We start from the raw sequence: 19,915 nt of genomic DNA on the forward strand, positions 1-19,915 counted from the left end.
AGAGTGGGAAAGAGAGGTGACAGGAGCCTAGGGAAGAGCTGGAAATTGAAGAACAAAACGGACAAAAGAAAACCCAGCCGCACAGATACGGTTCGCCCGGTCGTGTTGACCCGAGCAATGGGCTCCTTTAGGATTCCACAGCGCCTGTCCCGGGCTCCTGGAGAAGCACGCACCTGCGACTGCCGAGCCGCGGAAATGCTTCGTCTGCCGGGGAGAGAGGCAAACAAACCCACGGGAATCAAACAGGAGCGAAACACGACGACCGGGCTCAGAATACCGGCGCACGGCACTGCGAGCAGGGGGCGGGGCTCCAGCGCGTCATAAGGCAGCGCAGAAGCTGGAGAGACGGCGCCGGAAGTTGCCGAGACGACGCAGGTTGTGACTGCTTCCGAGGACCCGGAAAAGGTTTTGCGTGCACAGAGCTTGTTTGAGCTGCCGAGGTAAGAGACCGTCGGCTGAGGATTTGGGAAGTGGATCTGGGGGGTGGGGCAAAAGCTGGAGAGACGCTTGGTCTTAGAAAGTTCCAGGGTGGCCGGGAGAGGAGGCTCGCGCCTGCCGCCTGAGCGTTGGGAAGCAGAGGCAGGGGAATGCCGTCTTCCACCAACACCCTGAGCTACAGAGCGGAGATTCTCTCAGAGACCAAATACGTCAATAAATGGTTAATGAGAAGATCCCCGGTGGAGTTAGTGTTGGCAGAGGCGTTGGTGGAGTCGCTGCTCCCAGCTCAGTTCTGAATCGTTTTGCTTCTCAGTAGTGCGGTGATGTTGGGCTCACAGACCTGTGCTTAGCCTCAGTTTGTCCGCGTGTAAAGAGTATACCGTCTAGGATCTTGGAGAGTGTAGTAAACACTCATAATGTGTGTAATGTTCTTGAGAGGGTGTCTCAGCACAGTTTGTGGGGCAAGAACAAATACGGGATTACGATTTCTCCCTCCTGAATACTGGGGTTTGATCCTCGAGCCTCTGCATTCTGGGCAGACATCCTACTCACGAGTTTTTCTCTTCATCCCGGGAATCAGAAACTTGTTTAGCTTCTGGGAAAACGGGACCAGGTTGGTTCTGTGCAAAGCCTCCGTTAATTCAGTCTTTGACTCTGATTTCAGGCACTAACAATGGATACACAGAAAGACGTCCAACCCCCAAAGCAGCAGCCGATGATATATATTTGTGGAGGTAAGAGTAATGTTTAAGTAAGATGTTTTACTTAAACTTTCCTTACTGAGTACTGATGATGTTTAAATTATAAAGTGGAGCTAGCCGGGCGGTGGCGCACGCCTTTAATCCCAGCACTTCGAGGCAGAGGCAGGCGGATCGTTGTGAGTTCACCTGCAGCACTTCTGCAATCGTTAATGTAAAAATCCCTCATTATGATTTCGTCTTTTCCCATGATGGGGAAACAAATGACCCGAGCTAGGGGGCGCTCATGGATTCTGAACTGACATCCGGGGAACCTGCATAGGACCGAATGAGGCCCTCTTAATGTGGGCGACAGTAATGGAGCTTGGGCAGTTTGTGGGGTGCTGGCCATGAAACCAGTATCTGTTCCCACTGCGAGATCTGGCTTTTTGGAGCCCATTCCCTATGGAAGGATACCTTGCTCAGCCTAGCTACAGGGAGGAGGGCCTTGGTCCTGCCTCAAGTGATGTGACAGACTTTGTTGACTCCCCATGGGAGGCCTGAACCCTCCCGGAGGAATAGATGGTGAGTGGGGCAGGAGGAGAGGAGGGAGAGGGAACTGGGATTCATATGTAAAATAAAAAAAGGGGGGGATGCTGGAAAGGTGTCTCAGAGGTTAAGAGTACTGACTACTCTTCCGGAGGTCCTGGGTTCAATTCCCAGAAACCACATGATGGCTCACAACCCTCTGTAATGAGATCTTGTGCCCCAGAACACTGTCTACATAATAAACAAACAAACAAATAAATAAATAAATCTTTTTTTTAAAAATGTTTTAAAAAATTACAGTGAATTTTTAAAAAATTGTCTTTTCATCAGGAAAGGGCACACCGCTGACAACTCCTTTCTCTCCTTGGCCTGTTCAGTCACAGACATGCAGACGGCTGCTTCAGTGCTTTGACTTGCTCCTGGTGACATCTGTGGTTATATTTGCTTCCCTGTAGTGTTTCTCTTTCAGGCATTGAATAAATGTGTTTTATTTCCTAGAGTGTCACACCGAAAATGAAATAAAGTCCAGAGATCCAATCAGATGCAGAGAATGTGGATACAGAATAATGTACAAGAAAAGGACTAAAAGATGTATCCTTTTGACTATGCTTGCTAAATGTAAAGAGGAAATAATACTATTTGGGTTGATAAATACTAAGTTCTGACAGAAGTAGTAATAACTTGGATTATTTTTTTTTTAAGAGCATGGGTTTAAAAAGGATGAGAGAACTGAAAACATGGGGGGCTTCAAAGGAGGTATATCAATTGATTATTTTAGTAGGGTTTATTATTCCCCAAACTTAGGGGGCAGAGACAGGCAAAACTTTTTGAGTTCCAAGTCAGCTAGAGCTACTTGGTGAGACCAGTCTCAAATAACCCAATAAGGTTTAGAGAGATGGGTCATTTAGAGAGTAAGGGCATTGGCTGCTCTTCCAAAGGGTCTGGTTCTGTTTCCACCACCACCAAGATTGCTGTGACTATGTGTAACTTCATTTCCAGGGGTCTGATCCCTTTCTCTGACCTCCACCTGTACAAGGGACCCAAACGGCGCATACATATGCATGCATTCAGAAGCACTCATATGCATAAAGTAAGCGTAAATTATGTTTTTAAAAACCCAGTGAATAACTGTAGTTTTTTTTTAAATTTTTTATTTATTTATTTATTTATTTATTTATTTTGTTTTTTCAAGACAGGGTTTCTCTGTAGCTTTGGAGCCTGTCCTGGAACTAGCTCTTGTAGACCAGGCTGGCCTTGAACTCCCAGAGATCCGCCTGCCTCTGCCTCCTGAGTGCTGGGATTAAAGGCGTGCACCACCACCGCCCGGCTTTTTTTTTTTTTTTTTAAAGTAAATATGATTAGCATTTTCATGTGCCATTCATTATGGGCTCTAAGTAATCTAAAAGCTTGAATATATATTCTTATTTGTTTGTTTTTAGAAATAGTCATTCTTGATTGTCAGTTTATGGGTGATCTGAAGTCTGGAAGAGGTTGATAACCTAGTGGAAGACGGTGAGGCCTACAGTAGTCCAATATTGAAAGCAAATTATTTCACTGTAGCTGGCACAGACTCTTAAAAGTCACCCTCGAGGGCGTCAGTGTTTTTAGTTATCTTCTGTGTCGTGGAACATGAACTAATGGAAATGGAAGGGCTGTTCTTTATTTTTTAGGTAATCTCTGGTGAAGTTCATTCTTTTGTTCATTTTATATTAAATAGCAAGCCTGGTGCAGAGGTGGTGACTTGGGAGCCTTAGTACTGGGAGATTTTAAGTACTGTTCAAAATTCTTAACTCAGTTCAACAGTGGTGGTTTTCGATGCTCGGTGAAAACGTGAAATTCAGGAGTGTCTTCGTCAAACATTTGCCCCACTGATGCTTCTCTGTGTAGCTTTACGACTACAGCCGTGTACCTATGGCTTCACTTTAGAAATGTGATTGTATTTTAATACTTGTATAAAGGAAGTTTTGGTTTAGCATATGACTTTTAATTTATTGTGCCTATAATCTCTCACACAATGAAGATTAAAGTTGTTTCCCCAAACCTCACTTTCATTCAGTCTTGTTAAAGAGTCAAGTTTCAGGCCATCGAGCTGCTGCTTGCACCTACCCAGGGGACTTGAGTTCAGGCCCTGGAGCCTACGTGGTGGGAAGAAGGCCAACTTCTAAAACTTGTCTGCCCTCTGACCTCCACATGCACACTAAAACTTGAGCATGTGTGTATGTGCACACAGAGAGAAAGTAAATAAAATACAGGTAAAAATTCTACCCAGACCTGAGCATGTGTGTATGTGCTTACACAGAAAATAAATAAAATGCATTAGGAAAATCCTAAGTGCAGTCTTTTAGAACCATTTTCTAAAGGTCTGAGAAATAAGCGCCTTGGAAACCACTCTACTTTGTTTGCAACCGTCCAGAGCACCATTGTACTTGCCGTCTGGAAAAAGTCAAAATTAATATGAAACATTAGAAGCAAATAGGATAAAAGAGGTGGCTGGGCCAGAGCGCTGACTCAGGAGTTGAGAGCGCTTGTGTTTGCAGAGGCCCCAGCTCTGTTCTCAGCACCCATGTTTATCTCCCCACAGCCGTAACTCCAGTCCAGGGCATCTGACACTACCGTCTGGGTATCTCACACCCTACAAAGACCCATGCATACACTCTGGAAATCATGCTTTTGAAAGCTCCACTCGTACACATAGCCCTCAGACCACGAAAGAGATTCTCGGAGCTGGGAGCCGTGGAGCTCTCTGATCCCTCTGATGCCCGTGCTTGGGAGCTGGGGGCAGAAGGATTTAGCAGGAGTTTAAGGTCGTCTTTGACTACATAGCTGGTTTGAGGCCTACGAGACTGCTAGCGCAGAGGGCCCCACCACAGAGTTTGTCTCCAGCCGTCATTATTCTACCTTGTGTCTCAATTGGCTGGGCTTGTCACCTGGTCTTGACCTTGCAATCCTGCCTCAGTCTCCCGCATACCTGGGAATACAGGCCTACACCATCCGGCCCAGCTTTACATACCTTTTCTGTTTAAGTTCAGTAAGTAGAATGGCCTTTGGTGTCCATCTTTGGATCCAAGTGCCCAGAACACCCTCAGGAGCTGGCTGTGCGACCCTGACCAGGCCTTCCTTTACACCTTTATTGATCAGTTGCAGGACTTACTCTATGGGGACTGGCACTTTCTCACTTGCCCACCGTGTTTTTTCAGATTGTTTTGACCGTTTTCAATACAGCATAGATCGTACACAGTCAAAAGAAAGCATTAAATGTAGAAAGAAAATGACAAAGCCCACGGAATGAGAGCCATTCTCCAGGTTGTTACAGTTTCTTTCTCCGCTGGAAATCAATGACGTGGAAGATCAGGTGGTTGCTTGAGACTCACATCATGGCTGGAATGAGGTGTGACGTCTTTGCAACACATGGAGCTTATGATGCTATTTCCACAATAAACTTGGAGAAGCGGCCCAAGGATTACCCTAACGCTTGAGTCTTCATCTATAAACATGCTGTGTAAATGTAAGAGCTTGAGGGTCGTTCTTTACCGTTCACTCTTCATGCCCCTGCCCCAGACTTGTCTGTCCTTAAACACAAAGAGGAGGAGGAGAATGTATGGAATTCTGGTGCCGGCTGGGCATACGCCAACTGCTTCCTTCATCTGTTTTAACGAGTCTGAAATGTATTTAAAATGGACGTAAATTTCTCCGAAAATGATATCTCGTGTTTCGTTCATTTGAATTGCTTATGCCTAATCATATTTGTATCTCCAGCACACAGTGGGGTGGCGCCTGTGGGCTGCGTGAGAAAAGGGAAATTTGCTTTTCATTTATTCTTGTTGAAAGGACAGTAGGTAAATAAACCTGGGGTGCAACGCCCAGTCTGGAATTTTAGTCTAGGTTTACAGTTACGTATAGGAGTAGACACCACTTAGCAGGAGTAAAACAGAAGCATTTTAACTCACTACGAAACACTAAACCGAAGGAGGGCCCTGGTGAGGGCAGAAGCTGGCCAATCAGCAGGTGGACAGCCGGGATAGCCAATGGCCGGCGGAGGGCTTAGCCTCCGCCCAGTTTCGTTGAGCACCTGCCCCCACTCCGTCGCTAGCTGGGCGTTGGGTGAGATCCAGGTGAGCAGCCTCGGGGCGGGCGCGAAGCGGGGACGGCACAGGCATGCTCGCACGGCTAGAGCGTGCTGTCGGATGAACGTCCTTTCCGCTCTGGGAAGGACTGGAACTTTTCAGACTCTGCGGTTCGCACGGTGGTGGAAGTTGGGGCCGAGTCGCCACACTGGAGTCCCTGGGACAGCCAACTGCTTCAGCCCTGGAGACCACAGCCCAAGCCTAGGGAACGACTTCCGACACAGACGCTTGCAGGTTGGCTTTAGAACGAGCTCCCGGGCGTCCCAGACGGTTCCCACTCCCAAGCGGGGAGCCTGTGGGTCCTGGAAACCGTTGCCATGGCTGAGGGACGCCAGTTCCCGTTTCTGGAGCGGAGGGCTGCCTAGCCGCCTAGGTGGGAGAAGCTGGGTTTTCCCGTTACTAGGGTTACCACGAAACGCTGCAGTTTGCACACAGGAGTTATTACTAATGCGCTGATTAGGAAATATAGGAAGTGGATGTGGAGCGGGATGATGGAGCAAGCATTAGATTGCAAAGAAGTATGGGGTAAATGCATAAACCACCCTTTGGGAGTTGAGGATTAAACTTGAGTTATATAATAGATATACAGAATCTCGTGGAGGTCAGCTTGGCTATGTCAGTTATGTAGCTGAGTGTGATCTTGAACTCCCGGCCCTCCCAAGTGGGCCACTCCCAGCTAACATGCAATAATCTTTTTTTCTTTTGATTTTTCGAGACAGGGTTTCTCTGTGTAACAGCATTGGCTGTCTGGAACTAGCTCTATAGACCAGGCTGGCCTCGAACTCACAGAGAATCGCCTACCTCTGCCTCCTGAGAGCTGGGATTAAAAGTGTGCGCCACCACCGCCTGGCTGAAAAGATCACATTTTTATTTGCCACAGGTTTAAGGATTCTACACACACACACACACACACACACAAAAGGAAAGAAAGAAAAAGAAAAAAGAAAGCTACTTCAGCAGAACCTGAAGAAGCTTGTGAAACTTGTGTTGGGCGGCTTATTGTCTGGCGTGAACTAAACTGCTGCCACAAAAGTTTGTTATTTGAGCTGTCTGCGCTGCTTAGTTGTTGTTTTGTTTGCTTGTTTTTGTCAACTTGGCAAAAACTGGGGTCATCTACGAAGAGAGAATTGGAATTAAGGAATTGCCTTCATCAGATTGGCAAGTCTTTGGGATATTTTCTTGATTACTGATTGATTGTTGGAGGGCCTAACCCACTGTGGGTGCTCCTGGGAGGTCTAGGAAAGGTTGCTGAACTGGAGCCATGGGAGCAAGCCAGTAAGCAGCCATCCTCCATGGCCCCTGCTCTAGTTCCTGCCTCAGGTCCCGGCATGAGTTCCTGTCCTGACTCATCTTTAGTGAGGAATTGTAAACTGTAAAATGAAATAAATTCCTTCCCAACTTGCCTTTGTCAAGCTGCTTTGGTTTTTATTCCCCCCACCCCCTTAAATCTATGTTAGTGTAAAGTTAATTTGACAAATGCTTGCAGGTTGGCTTTAGAACGAGCTCCCGGGCGTCCCAGACGGTTCCCACTCCCAAGCGGGGAGCCTGTGGGTCCTGGAAACATATTTTGTAAATTTGAAAGTTTTTCAAATATTGAATGCCATTTCCTTATTTATTTGCACTAAGACAGGGTAGTCTTGGCAGGCCTAGAACTCTTCTAAGACCATGCTAGCCTAGAGATCCACCTGCTCCCAATGCTGCTGGGATTAAAGGCACGTGCCACCACACCTGGCCCTGTCTTATTTTTTTCTTATTCTTTAGATTTTTAAGTTTGAGAAAAGCATTGAATAGGTTTTATTTTCAAAATAAACTATTATTTTATGAATGTAGATGTTTTGCCTGCACGTATGTTTGTGTCCCACAGAGGCCAGACGAGAGCTCCGGGTCATTCAGAAGGAGTTGCTGTGAGCCTGGTGTAGACTGAGATGGCACACTCCTGAGGGCTAGCTGGACTCAGCTAAGGTTAACTGTTCTCAGAGAGGGCTTCAAAACACCTCCACCCCTTTTCCTCTAGGAGCACTCAGTGATCCCTGCTACCCAAACTGAGCTTATTATACATACATCAATTTTCTTTTTTTTCTTTTTTTTTTTTTTTTTTTGGATTTTCGAGACAGGGTTTCTCCATAGCTTTTGGTTCCTATCTTGGAACTAGCTGGAACTAGACCAGGCTGGCCTTGAACTCACAGAGATCTGCCTGCCTCTGCCTCCTGAGTGCTGGGATTAAAGGCATGCTGGCCACATCAATTTTCTTTTTCTTTTTTCTTTTTTTTTTTTTTTTTTTTTTGTTTTTCGAGACAGGGTTTCTCTGTGGCTTTGGAGCCTGTCCTGGAACTAGCTCTGTAGACCAGGCTGGTCTCGAACTCACAGAGATCCGCCTGCCTCTGCCCCCCGAGTGCTGGGATTAAAGGCGTGCACCACCAACACCCGGCCACATCAATTTTCTTATACTGTGTTTCAGCCATGACTGCTAAGGACTGCCCATCATTGTGGGGCTTTGGAACAACAAAGACATTTAAGATTCCTGTCGAGCATTTGGATTTCAAGTATATTGAAAAATGTTCAGATGTGAAACACCTAGAAAAAATTCTTTGTGTGTTGAGGTAAGCATTTAAAAATTAATTTCATGCTTCACCATGCAGTTTTAATTACGCCGTTGCTTTCTGTTGTGAAGTATTAGAGACTTCAAATATTGAGATTAGTGCATGGGTTCCATATTGGTTTTATACTGTGGTTCCGGATGGTTCTGGCTGCATGGACTTCCCCCATGGGACATAGGCTGATTTGGATCCAAGGGGAAGGCGTGAGGACACAGGGCTGCCTGGTCACAGGGAAGACAGTGGGGAGACCGAAACAGGGAGTTACCAGAGCCCCACGGGGCTGTTGTCAACGTCATGCATGTATCCCAGGTGTGGCTGTTAAAAATGCAGGCTTAAGGGCCTCATTCCCAGCCATTCTACGCCTGAAGCCTGAGAAGGAAAATGTGCTGGTAACGATGCAACCGGTTCTTATGTGGGGTTCAGAATCTATGTCAAGAACCTGTTTGGGTTTCCTAGGGGATTTGATTTGGAGAACATTGTGGATCATGATGTCCGCCTTGCCAGGACATAGTTGCAATGCCTGGCTCTTTACTAGTCCTTGCTTTTATTTGCTCTCACCCTCTTCCCTTCGAAAATCAGATTTATTTATTTTTATTTTATATAAAAGTACACGTACACCAACACCCAAGGAAGCCAGAGAGGGGCGAGAACTTCATTAGCTTTCTAGGGAAGGAACTCTGTTTCTTGAGTGGTTCATTTTAGGGGTGTTTTGTCCAAGTCATTTCTCTGCCATTTTCTCCTCATACATTGAAAAAAAAAAGTGACAAGGGCTGGGGATGCTCCAGAATGCTTGCCTAGTATTCACGAGGCCCTGGGTTTGATTCACATCAGAGGAATTTGGTGTCAAATGCTTGCAATTCCAGCACTAGGAGTGTGAGCCCAGAAGGATTAGAAATTCATGATCATTCTCAACCACACAGTGAGTTAGAAATCAGCCTGGGCTATATAAGACCCTGACTCAAACTGAGATTTTATTTTTAAACAAACTCCTTGGAAAGGAAGCCTATATTATCTCTCAGCTTTTCTCTAATATTGAATTTCCAATGTTTTGAAATTGCTTTGTGCATAAAATGAACATATGTTAGGTAGGATTCAACTTTAAATGTATTTTATGCCTGTGGGTGGCGTGCCTCCACATATGTCTATGCACTGTGTGCTTACAATGGCCACGGAGGTCAGAAGAGGGTGAGGGTATCAGCTGACCTGGACCGGAAGTGTCGGAAGTTGTGAGATGCCGTGGAGGAATCAAACTCGGGTCCTCTGGAAGAGCAGCCAGAGCTCTTAACTGCCAAGCCCTCTCTCCAGCCCCTATATTAACCTTTGGTGCTTGTGATGTAGGCTGTTTCTGTGGCATCCTCACTACTGGGAACGCTGTCGATTCGCTGATATGAGGGCCAACGTCAGCCTTGCACAGCCATTGAGATCAAAGAACCCGGGGGGTCCCGGGAAATCCAGTCTGCCAGCCAGCAGTCTGGAGGAACTCTAAGGTGCTATAATCTAAGATTTTAACTGCTTTCTAAGGTCGGGCGAAGAAGGCTACTACCCTGAACTCACGGAATTTTGTGAGAAGCGCCTCACCGGCTTGGCGCCCAAGAGTCGAGCTCTGAGGAAAGATAAGCCTGCAGCAACAGCGGCCAACTTCACAGCTGAGGAATGGGAAAGAATAGACAGTGACATAAAGGTAGAGTGAGGACCGGTTTGGGGCAGTTTGTGTATCCCTGAAACCCTAGCCTTCTTGCTGGTCAGTGAATGGCTTTTAGAAGAGACTACTTAGAAAGTAGTGGCAACTTCTTAATTCTAGTCAAACATTGTGAGTTTGTGTGTGTGTGAATTTAATCTAAATTTCTGTATCAGGTCCAACCACAATCCAGTCACCATCCATATCTTTTTTAAGATTTACTTATTTATTATGTATACAGTGTTCTGCCTACGTGTACACCTGCGGGTCAGAAGAGGGTACCAGATCTCATTGTAGGTGGTTGTGAGCCACCATGTGATTGCTGGGAATTGAACTCAGGACCTCCAGAAGAGCAGCCAGTGCTTTTAAACTCTGAGCCATCTCTCCAGCCCCTCCATATCTTTATACAAAGATACTTGGGGCTGGGTGTGGTGCCGCCATCTATAATCCTGGCACTTGGGAGGTAGAGGACCAGAAAGGGCTCAATCCTGGTCACCTAGTGAGTTGGAAGTCGATCTTGACTGCACAAGATTGTCACAAACAACAAAAGCAGAAAGCAAAAACCTTGATGGTTGGCTATGATTTTTGACATTGGTGGTGGTGGTGATTTTTTTTTTACTTTCTTGATTTCCCCTAGATAAATTATAAGGATTCAAGTTATCTGAGCAAAGAATTTAAACATGCTTTTGTTTTAGGCTTTCTTTTGTTGTTGTTGTTTTTGTTTTAGGCTTTCTTGAGAGCGAGTCCCATGTCTGGGTTGAGGGTGGCTCTGAGCTCCTAATCTTCCAGCTTCTGCTTTGTAAGAGCAGGGACCACAGGCTCCTGTCGCCACACCAGGTTCCCGTTGTCTTGATGGTAGTGTTTCTGTGGCAAACCTTGAAATCAGTTGGGGACAGTCCTTGGTTCTGCTGTCTTAGTCCGGGTTACCCTGGCCGTGATGAAGCACCACAAAAATCAACCCAGGGAGGAAAGGGTTGTTTGGCTTACACTTCCATATCACAGTTCATCATAGAAGGATTCAGGACAGGAACCCGAGGCAGGAGCTGAGCACAGGCCGTGGAGGGAGCTGCTTGCTGGCTTGGTCCTTATGGCCTTTTCAGCCTCCTTTCTTACAGCTCCCAGCTGGAGTGGCCCTCACCCACCCGTCACTAATTAAGAAAATACTCTACAGTCCTGCCTAGGGCCCAGTCTTCTGGAGCCACTTTCTAAATTGAGAGTCCCTCCTCTCAGGTGACTCCAGCTTGTGTCCAGTTGATGGAATACTAGCCAGCACACCTGTTCTTTTTGTTAGCTGTTTTGCTTCATTTAGGTCCTTTGCTTTTGTTTCTATACAATAAGTGAGCTTCTGTTTGGATCTTTTTCTTATGGCTGTTACATTGTAGCCCAGGCTGGCCTCAGTTTGCAGTCTCCAGTGCTGGGATTGTAGGCTGCCACACTTGCTTCTGAAGCCAGTTTCAGAACTAACATGAGCTAACATCTTGTTTTGTTCTGTTTTCCTCTTGAGGCCCTGTCTTTATGTCTCTCTGGCTGACTTATAACACGCTGTGCTGACTGACCTGGACCTCCCAGAGCTCCACCTGGGATGAAAGGCATGCTCCCCCATATTTGTCTTACGAACCAGATCTTAACAATATTGAGGCTTTCATTCATGAACATTGTATACTGTTCCATTCATTAAGCTCTGCAGGTCCCTTAGAGATGAAATGAGCCTCTCATCATTAAGTATAATATTACCTTTAGATTTTATACAAGTACCCTTTTAATACTAGGAAGTTACCTCTGTCCCTTGGTTGTTTTTTGTTGTTGTTTGATTTGTTTTGAGATAGGATCTTTCTATGTAGCTTTGGCTGTCCTGGGACTTTCTATGTAGACCAGGTTGGCCTTGAACTCAAAGATTCACCCTCCTCTGTTTTTTGAGTCCTGGGATTAGAGGTGTGTGCCACCACCCTCTACCTGATCCTTATTCAATAAGAATTTCTTTCATGAGTATGTTTTAAATTTTATAAAACAAGACTTTTTCAGCATTTATTGAGCTGATAATATAGTTTTATTTGTAGTCTCTTAATGTGATTTAATAACATATGTAGACATCCCATACATACAAGTATGTATGCATGTGCGTGCATGCAAGTATGTATGTGTGTGTGTGCATAGCACACTGACACTAGGGATTGAACCTAGGCCTCCCTTTTTCTTAGTATAAGATTTACTGGGCTGGAGAAATGCCTCAGTGATTAAGATCACTGACTATTCTTCCTGGGGACCCAGGTTCAATTCCCAGCACCCACATGGTATCTCACAACTGTCTGTAACTATAAGATTTGACATCCTCACAGAGACATACATTCAGGCAAGATACTAGTGCACATAAAATAAAAATAAACTATTGAAAACAAGAAAAGATTTACCACTGAAGTGCATCCACAGCACAGCCCAAATAGTCTTTAATTTTATACAGTAGCGTCTTAATATTTTTTCAATATATACTTTTTCCAGTTAAATTTATTCCTATTTCATATTTCTTTTTCATACTTCTTTATTATTCATCTCAAGTCACCTCATTATGAAATTTGTCATAAGATACAAATAACATAAAATTCATCATCTTAACTTTCTTTTAGATGCTTGAGATAAAATACAAACTTTATACACTCTAGGATCCAGATTGCAGCCATTTTAACCATTTTGCCTTTGTTGTCAACAGTTCAGTAGTGTTGAATATATTCTGAGTATAGTTACATTCTTGCTCACCCACTCTCCAGAACTTTTTCATTGTGCAAAAAAGAAATTCTTTGCTTATTAAACAAAAGGTCTCTATTTCCCAGGCTCCCAGCCACTATCAATTGCTTTCTATTCCTGGTTTTGGCTACTCCAGATAGTTCATGTCGGTGGAATTTTATTTCTTTATTTATTTTGTGTGTGCACACATGAGGTGTAACCCACGTATGTAGGTTCCATGCACCTGTGTATGTCCTCAGAGGCCAGAGGAGGGCATTGAGGATCCTGCACTATCATGCTCTGCCTTGTTCCTTTGAGGCAAGATCTCTCCTTGAACCTGGAGCTTGTATGGTTTTTGTTTTTGCTAGCCCCCATGACTTTTCTGTTTCCACTACCAGCATAGCTAGGGCTACAGGTGTCCATGAGATCACTCCTAGCTGTTATGTGAGTCTGAACTCATGCCTCTTGGTTGTGTGTCAAATGCTCCTAGCCATAGAGCCATCTTTCTCATCCTAGAATTTAAATTGTATATGAGTTTATAATTATCAAATTGATCTTTAAAGTTTAACATTATGCCTTGTGATCTTGTTGAATTTATAGATTAGTTCTGAGGCTTCTTGTAAACCATCGGATTTCATTTTGTGTTTTAATATATTTGAACTTCTGTTGCTACTTTTCTAGTTGAGTCCAGTCTGGCTGTTTTTTGTTTGTTTGTTTATATTTGCCATATTTTAAAATTACATTTATTTGTGTGTGTGTGCTTGTGTGCGTGTGTGCAAAATTGAGGGGGCTCCTTACAGTTTCAGAGGTTTATTATGCTATTATCATGACAGCATGCAGGTGCTGGAGGAGTAGCTGAAAGTCCTATAACTTGCAGGCAACAGGAAGTCAACTGAAACCAGTTGTATCCTGAGCATAGGCTACCTCAAAGCCTGCCTCCATGGTGACACACCTAAACAAGGCTATGCCCACTCTGACAAAGCTACACCTCCTATTAGCGCCGTTCCCTATGAGACCATGGGGGCCAGGCCAGTTACATTCAAACTACCACACATCACATGTCCTGAAATTGAACTCAAGTTGTTGAGGCTCAGCTGCAAGCACCCTCAACAGCTGAGCCATCTCGTGCCAGCCCCCAAATATTCTTAATGAGACTTAACTACACATTGAATTATGAAATTAATGAAATAAATTTTGTGTTATGGGTATTTATAACAATCAAAAATAAAAGGAAAGATATTCCAGAGAGAACGACACAGGAAGTGAGCCGAGAGAGCTCTTCACATCCTTCCTAATGCATGGTCAGTGACCTCACACTCTACGGTTGCCTTCTGCTCCATCCTTCTCAGAGTTGGGTATCTGAAATCAAGAGAGAGGAAAATGCAAGGCACTTTCATGACCCCGAAGCACATTCAGGAGTGGAAGATCATTTGCCTCCAGTTCGTGGCTCAGACAGCTGCCCTCATAGTGGCAAGGTAGGCCTTTCTGGTATGGGGGGCACTGACAGGGACAAGGGTGGTGGCTGTGACTTACAGGGATATATATATATCTCCTGTCTATCAGAGTAAACCACTGTGACATAAGTGTGTAGGGTTTCCCTCTTCTGATACACTGTGATGTAAGTGTATAGGGTTTCCCTCTTCTGATACACTGTGATGTAAGCGTGTAGGGTTTCCCTCTTCTGATACACTGTGATGTAAGTAAGTGTGTAGGGTTTCCCTCTTCTGGTAACTCCTGATTACTCCTCTTCTCCCCCTTTCTTTTCCTTTCACTCCTCCCTTTCCCTTTCTTTTTTTATTTTTGATGTGGTACTAGAGTTTACTTGGGACCTCACACTTAACAAGGCCTGTGCCACTGAGTTATAAGTGTATACCACTTTTACTTTTTATTTTGAGACAGTGTCTCCTTCTAAGCTAGCCTTGAACCTGTGACTCTCTATCTTTCTAAATAGCTGGGATTACAGGCCTGTGCCATCAGGCCTGTCTGCTTCCCTATGTAAACTTAGGTTTGATCACTGGGTGGTGGAAATGAAGCTACCTTTTCTGAAGGCTTGCATTTTGAGGTCAACATCTTTCATCTTTTCCCTTTTGCTATTTTGGCCAATTTTTAAGAGAACGAAAGATATTTCTCAGTGTTTCCAACTTCGGGGGATAATTCTGCCTATGGTAGAGGCACAAAGGTTATGTCACTGTATAAGTCAGCTGACTGCCTGTGTGAAGGAAGTGGCACACAATGGTTTAAGCGTGTAGAGATGACCCTCTGTCCCTTCGTGCACTTGATCATCTTGCTATTTCTGACAGAATGACTACCCAAGTCTTTCCATTTTGTGTTCTTGTTATTCTTATATCTATGTTGTTGTTTATGTGTTTTTTATGCACACAAGAATTCTGTCTTCATGCACACCAGAAGAGGGCATAAAATCCCCATTAGAGATGGTTGTGAGCCACCATGCAGGTGCTGGGAACTGAACCTGGGTCCTCAGCAGGAGCAGCCAGTGCTCTTATCTGTTGTTCCAGGTCTAGTACTCCAGTGTTTGTCTCTACAACTCTGCTTAACAACTAAGTTGTGCCACTTGTATTAGTTTTCTAACAAACTGGTTGGTTTAAGACAAGAGAAATGTGCTTTATAGTTCTAGAGGCTGAAAGTCTATGGCTAGGGCATTGACAGGGCCATGCTCCTAAAGCCTGGAGGGGAGGATTCCTCCTTGGTTTTCCAGCTGCTAGTATTGCTGGCCATCTCGGCTACGACAGCTGCCCCTAGCATCTACTTTCACCTTCACAGCTCCCTTCTCTGTGTACATTCCAAGGGCAGCATTGTATGACATGTTCAGGGAGATTAAGTGCTCCCCAGTCTAATGGCTAGTGTGCAGAACCTGCCCAGCTTCCCCATCATCAGCAATGGGGTCTAGGACCTAGTTTGGGTCACTTTGCCCCTGAACAGCTCATTGGAGCCTTTCCTTGTAGTTTCTCTATGGGATAGAATAGAGGAAAGCCACTATTGTTCACTCTGATGAGGCCTTGATGGTTATAATCTAGACTGCAGTGGCCGTGTCACCTGTCACAAGGAGAAAGCACATAGTCATCAGTCAGGGAATGCAGTGTCGGGAAGAGAGCAAAGGCTGGAGAGCAGACCCGGGAAGCCTCAGCAGCAGTTTGCTATGACCTGCTTTTTTATTTTTATTTTTGGTATTATTCCAAATACCAATACGGCAAATCATTGTTCTTGCTCCTCTAAATGCCTCGGCTTAAGAAGAAGACTGAAGCTGGGCGGTGGTGGCGCACGCCTTTAATCCCAGCACTTGGGAGGCAGAGGCAGGTGGATCTCTGTGAGTTTGAGACTAGCCTGGTCTACAAGAGCTAGTTCCAGGACAGGCTCCAAAACCACAGAGAAACCCTGTCTTGAAAAACCAAAAAAAAAAAAAAAAAAAAAAAAAGAAGAAGAAGAAGACTGAACTCAGTGCTGCTTTCATTTTAAGAAAAACATTAATGCTCACGTGAATTTTCAAATATTATGTAAGTCCTTAAAAGTCTGTGAGATTATCCTCAGGATCTCAGGATTAACTATAAATTTGAAACCCTGTCTTTTACCTCAGTAGTTTATTATATCATGATGCAGGAGTTGTTTTAACCTCAAGGAAACCTATATTTTTGATCCATTCCATTTATGTATCTTACTCTCATGGATCACAGTGCATTTATAATAAATCCTGGTGATCTTAGACTGAAAGTGTCTCACGAAGTATGCTTTTATTCTTTCAGGAAGTATATTCTAAAAGTAAGCCAGTCAAGAAGAAAATCCCAAGGGATTATGCAGAGTGGGATAAGTATGTTTCATATTTCTTCATTAGATCCTATAATTTAAAATAGTATAAACCTGATAAATCAAGTGTATCAAATTACATTAGTAAAGCTACCAAACACTTTTTATATGGTGTTTGCCACATAACTCTAGCTGGCCTCGAACTCTCAGAGATCCACCTGCCTCTGCTCCCAGCACTGGGATTATAAATGGGTGCCACCATGTGAGGAAGAATGCAGACAACTCAAGGAACAAACCTATGAAGAGTGTTTCTCTTCAGAGTATGGACAGAGTACAGGTTGAACATTAGTAACACAAAAATCTAATGTCCAAATGTCCCCATCTGAAACTCTTAGCATGGTCAGGGGATGAGTCCACACAATGAGACGTTTGTTTCATTCATAAAATCATTTAAAGCATTATATAAAACTATGCTTAGGTTGCATGTATACGAAGCAGGCGTGAGCGTTGTGTTTTAACTTGTGGATTCCCCATAGATCTCATTGGGTGGATGCGAATATTTGCCAGCATTAGAAAAAAAATCTCGCCGGGCGGTGGTGGCGCACGCCTTTAATCCCAGCACTTGGGAGGCAGAGGCAGGTGGATCTCTGTGAGTTCGAGACCAGCCTGGTCTACAAGAGCTAGTTCCAGGATAGGCTCCAAAACCACAGAGAAACCCTGTCTCGAAAAAAAAAAAAAAAAAAAAAACTCAGTCAGGCAGTGGTGGCACACACTTTGAATCCCAGCACCCAGGAAGCAGCGGCAGGTGGATCTCTGAGTTTGAAGCCAGCCTGGTCTACAGAGTGAGTTCCAGGACAGGGTTACATAGTGAACCCCTCTGGAAAAAAAAGAAACAAGAACAACAAAAAAAAAGCCCATAAACAAACAAAAAAACAAAACAAAGCCACCAAATCTCAACTCCCATACTGAGTCTGTCCCAAGCATTTCCTCTTTCGATACACTAATGAGTTTGTTTCTTGTAGTGGAGTGGTGGGCCGCTTGCCGCCACCCAGCTAGCTTTACCCAAAATAATTACACGGAAACTGTATTCTTTTGAACACTGCCTGGCCCATTAGTTCCAGCCTCTCATTGGCTAGCTATGTCATATTGATCTAACCCATTTTTAATAATCTGTGTAGCACCACGAGCTGGCTTACCAGGAAAGATCTTAACCTGAGTCCGTTTGGAGTGGGAGAATCATGGCCACTGCCTGACTCGGCTTCTTTCTCCCAGCATTCTGTTCTGTTTACTCCACCCACCTAAGGGTTGGCCTATCAAATGGGTCTAGGCAGTTTCTTTATTAATTAACCAATGAAAGCAACAAATTAGAAAGAAATCATTCCCACATCAGTTTCTTACTTGTAGGATGCTATTCATTTTCCCCTTTTTTGTTGTTCTTCTAGATTTGACGTGGAAAAAGAATGTTCAAAAATTGATGAAGATTACAAAGAAAAGACAATAGTAAACAACAAGGCTCATTTGTCTAAAATTGAAACAAAAATAGACACAGCAGGTAATAAGAGAGAATGGAAATAATGCACCACTTTCCAGCCTGTGAATTATGATAAAAACTTGTCAGCTAGGAAACCTTATCTTTGAGCATTGTTGGTTTCCATTAAAGTTTATAGATTTTTGGTCAGAGTTGACCACTTCTAACAAATTTATTTCTCTTTAATTACTCAATTTTGTTTGAGACTCATATAGCCCAGGTGGGCCTTGAACTCCACGTATAGCTAATGCTGACCTTGGCCTCTCAATTGTCCTTCCTCCATTATCCAAGTGCTAGTGAACCCCACGGCTGGCCTTAATAATGAAGTTTACATATAAACCTAATTTTTTTAGAATATTCTGTTTTCCGTTTCCTATTTCCCATCCTCTTCCTTTAAATTCCCTCTTTTTTTCTTTTTGCATTGAAGCAAGACAGTTTTTCCTCTAAAGTCCATACATAACCTTCAAAGTAAAACAAAACTAGTCAAAAGAAAACTAACTCCTCGCTGGGCAGCCCTGGTGCACACCTTTGATCCCAGCACTAAGAAGGCAGAGGCAGGCAGACCTTGTGAGTTCGAGGCCAGTCTGGTCTACAGACCGAGTTGTAGGACAGGCTCCAAAGCTACAGAGAAACCCTGTCTTGAAAAGCAAAACAAAAAGGACAAAAAAAGAAAACTAACTCCTAAAAAAACTGGGGATGATTAGAAAAAAAGAAATAGCTCTACACTTAGGTAATCTTTTAATTGGTTTTGTTTAATCTGTGGCTTCCTGCTCCAGTCAAAATAGGTATCTCGGGGTGTGGGAATGTAGCGCAGCGGCAGAGGGCTTGCCCTAATTCTAGGACTGCTCTTAAACCAAAGCACGCCTGCATTTAGAGAAATGGTCTTCGGTTCTGTTTTTTTGTTTTCATGTTTGTTTATTTCAGGTCTAACTGAGAAGGAAAAGTGTCTTCTTGCCAATCGTGAAAGGGAAAAAGGAAATGAGGCTTTCCACGCTGGAGATTACGAAGAGGCCGTGATGTATTACACCAGGCAAGGGGGTTTTCATCTTACTGGGGCTGGATTGTGCTATCTTAGGGGCTGAAGCAATGGCTCAGGAGTTGAGGACTTTGCTCCTCTTCCAGAGGTTCAGTTCCTTGCATCCACATGGCCATCAACGTGCTGTAACTCCAGTTCCAGGGGACCCAACTAGGCACTGGCACACATGTGGTCATAGATATATATGCAGGCAAACACCCATACATGTAAAATTAAAGTGATGTTTTAATTGTTGGGACCACACAAATAAACTGAATAGTCTGTGTGGGAATCACTCGGGGGATTGTACTTGTGACATCATGAATTCACTTGTGACCAGAAGGTCTCTGTGGATGTCTCCCTCGGGGGATTGTACTTGTGACGTCATGAATTCACCATGGATGTTTCCCTCCCCTCGTTATCTCTCAGGACTCAGCTTTGACTTCCTTAGAGGAAGTGACCTCTCTATTCCGTAACACAGCACACGGTTGCCAGGTTTGGCGGCTCTGGTAGCAGCTCACAGTCCTTCACAGCTCTTCTCAAAGCTACAGTTCAGATTGGTGCTCCCAGGGCAGAGCCTGCTTGCTCGGTTGTTTTATTTTATTATCTCCTCATTGCCCAGTGAGGGGCTTGTCCCATAGCAGGTTTTCATGTAGAAGGGATAGTCATGGGTTGTTCATTCAGTACAGCCTCTTGTCTTCAGTCAGGTGGACGTCAGCCCTGCCCTCCCTCCCTCGCTCGCTCTCCCCCACTCCTTTATCTGACAGTCTTTTGAGTCCAGGTTGGCCTTGAACTTCTGATCCTCCTGCTTCCCTGTTTCAGGTCCTGGGAT

At 44.4% G+C, this 19,915-nt stretch overlaps 2 protein-coding genes across 4 annotated transcripts in view; both read left to right on the forward strand.

Moving 5' to 3' along the window:
• Positions 1 to 360: 360 nt before the first annotated feature.
• Polr2k (RNA polymerase II, I and III subunit K) lies at positions 361 to 3,636 on the forward strand. Of its 3 annotated transcripts, none has more exons than XM_057792061.1 (4): positions 361 to 440; positions 1,103 to 1,172; positions 2,163 to 2,255; positions 3,468 to 3,636. In XM_057792061.1, the coding sequence occupies exons 2-4, from the start codon at positions 1,112 to 1,114 to the stop codon at positions 3,488 to 3,490; spliced, it is 177 nt and encodes a 58-aa protein (XP_057648044.1). In that variant the 5' UTR covers positions 361 to 440; positions 1,103 to 1,111; the 3' UTR covers positions 3,491 to 3,636. The 3 variants fall into 3 exon arrangements, with proteins under 3 accessions (XP_057648044.1, XP_057648045.1, XP_057648043.1); XM_057792062.1 differs by lacking the exon at positions 361 to 440 and adding an exon at positions 496 to 856; XM_057792060.1 differs by lacking the exon at positions 361 to 440 and adding an exon at positions 496 to 658.
• A 2,014-nt stretch (positions 3,637 to 5,650) lies between these two features.
• Positions 5,651 to 19,915, forward strand: part of Spag1 (sperm associated antigen 1) — a 52,252-nt gene continuing 37,987 nt past the window's right edge. The window contains exons 1-7 of the mRNA XM_057792535.1: positions 5,651 to 6,022; positions 8,247 to 8,388; positions 9,907 to 10,066; positions 14,131 to 14,256; positions 16,540 to 16,604; positions 17,983 to 18,092; positions 18,993 to 19,098. Of these exons, the coding sequence (XP_057648518.1) occupies positions 8,249 to 8,388; positions 9,907 to 10,066; positions 14,131 to 14,256; positions 16,540 to 16,604; positions 17,983 to 18,092; positions 18,993 to 19,098 (707 nt within the window). The 5' untranslated portion in view covers positions 5,651 to 6,022; positions 8,247 to 8,248. The remainder of the gene's footprint in view (positions 6,023 to 8,246; positions 8,389 to 9,906; positions 10,067 to 14,130; positions 14,257 to 16,539; positions 16,605 to 17,982; positions 18,093 to 18,992; positions 19,099 to 19,915) is intronic.

Source organism: Chionomys nivalis, chromosome 17, assembly GCF_950005125.1.
Source record: "Chionomys nivalis chromosome 17, mChiNiv1.1, whole genome shotgun sequence".
NCBI lineage: Eukaryota > Metazoa > Chordata > Mammalia > Rodentia > Cricetidae > Chionomys > Chionomys nivalis.

Excerpts from the sequence above, each read along its gene's own strand:
- Polr2k (XM_057792060.1), top strand. Across the intron at positions 1,173-2,162 it reads GATGATATATATTTGTGGAG|AGTGTCACACCGAAAATGAA; the intron begins GTAAGAGTAATG and ends TTTATTTCCTAG. Across the intron at positions 2,256-3,467 it reads CAAGAAAAGGACTAAAAGAT|TGGTGGTTTTCGATGCTCGG; the intron begins GTATCCTTTTGA and ends TCAGTTCAACAG.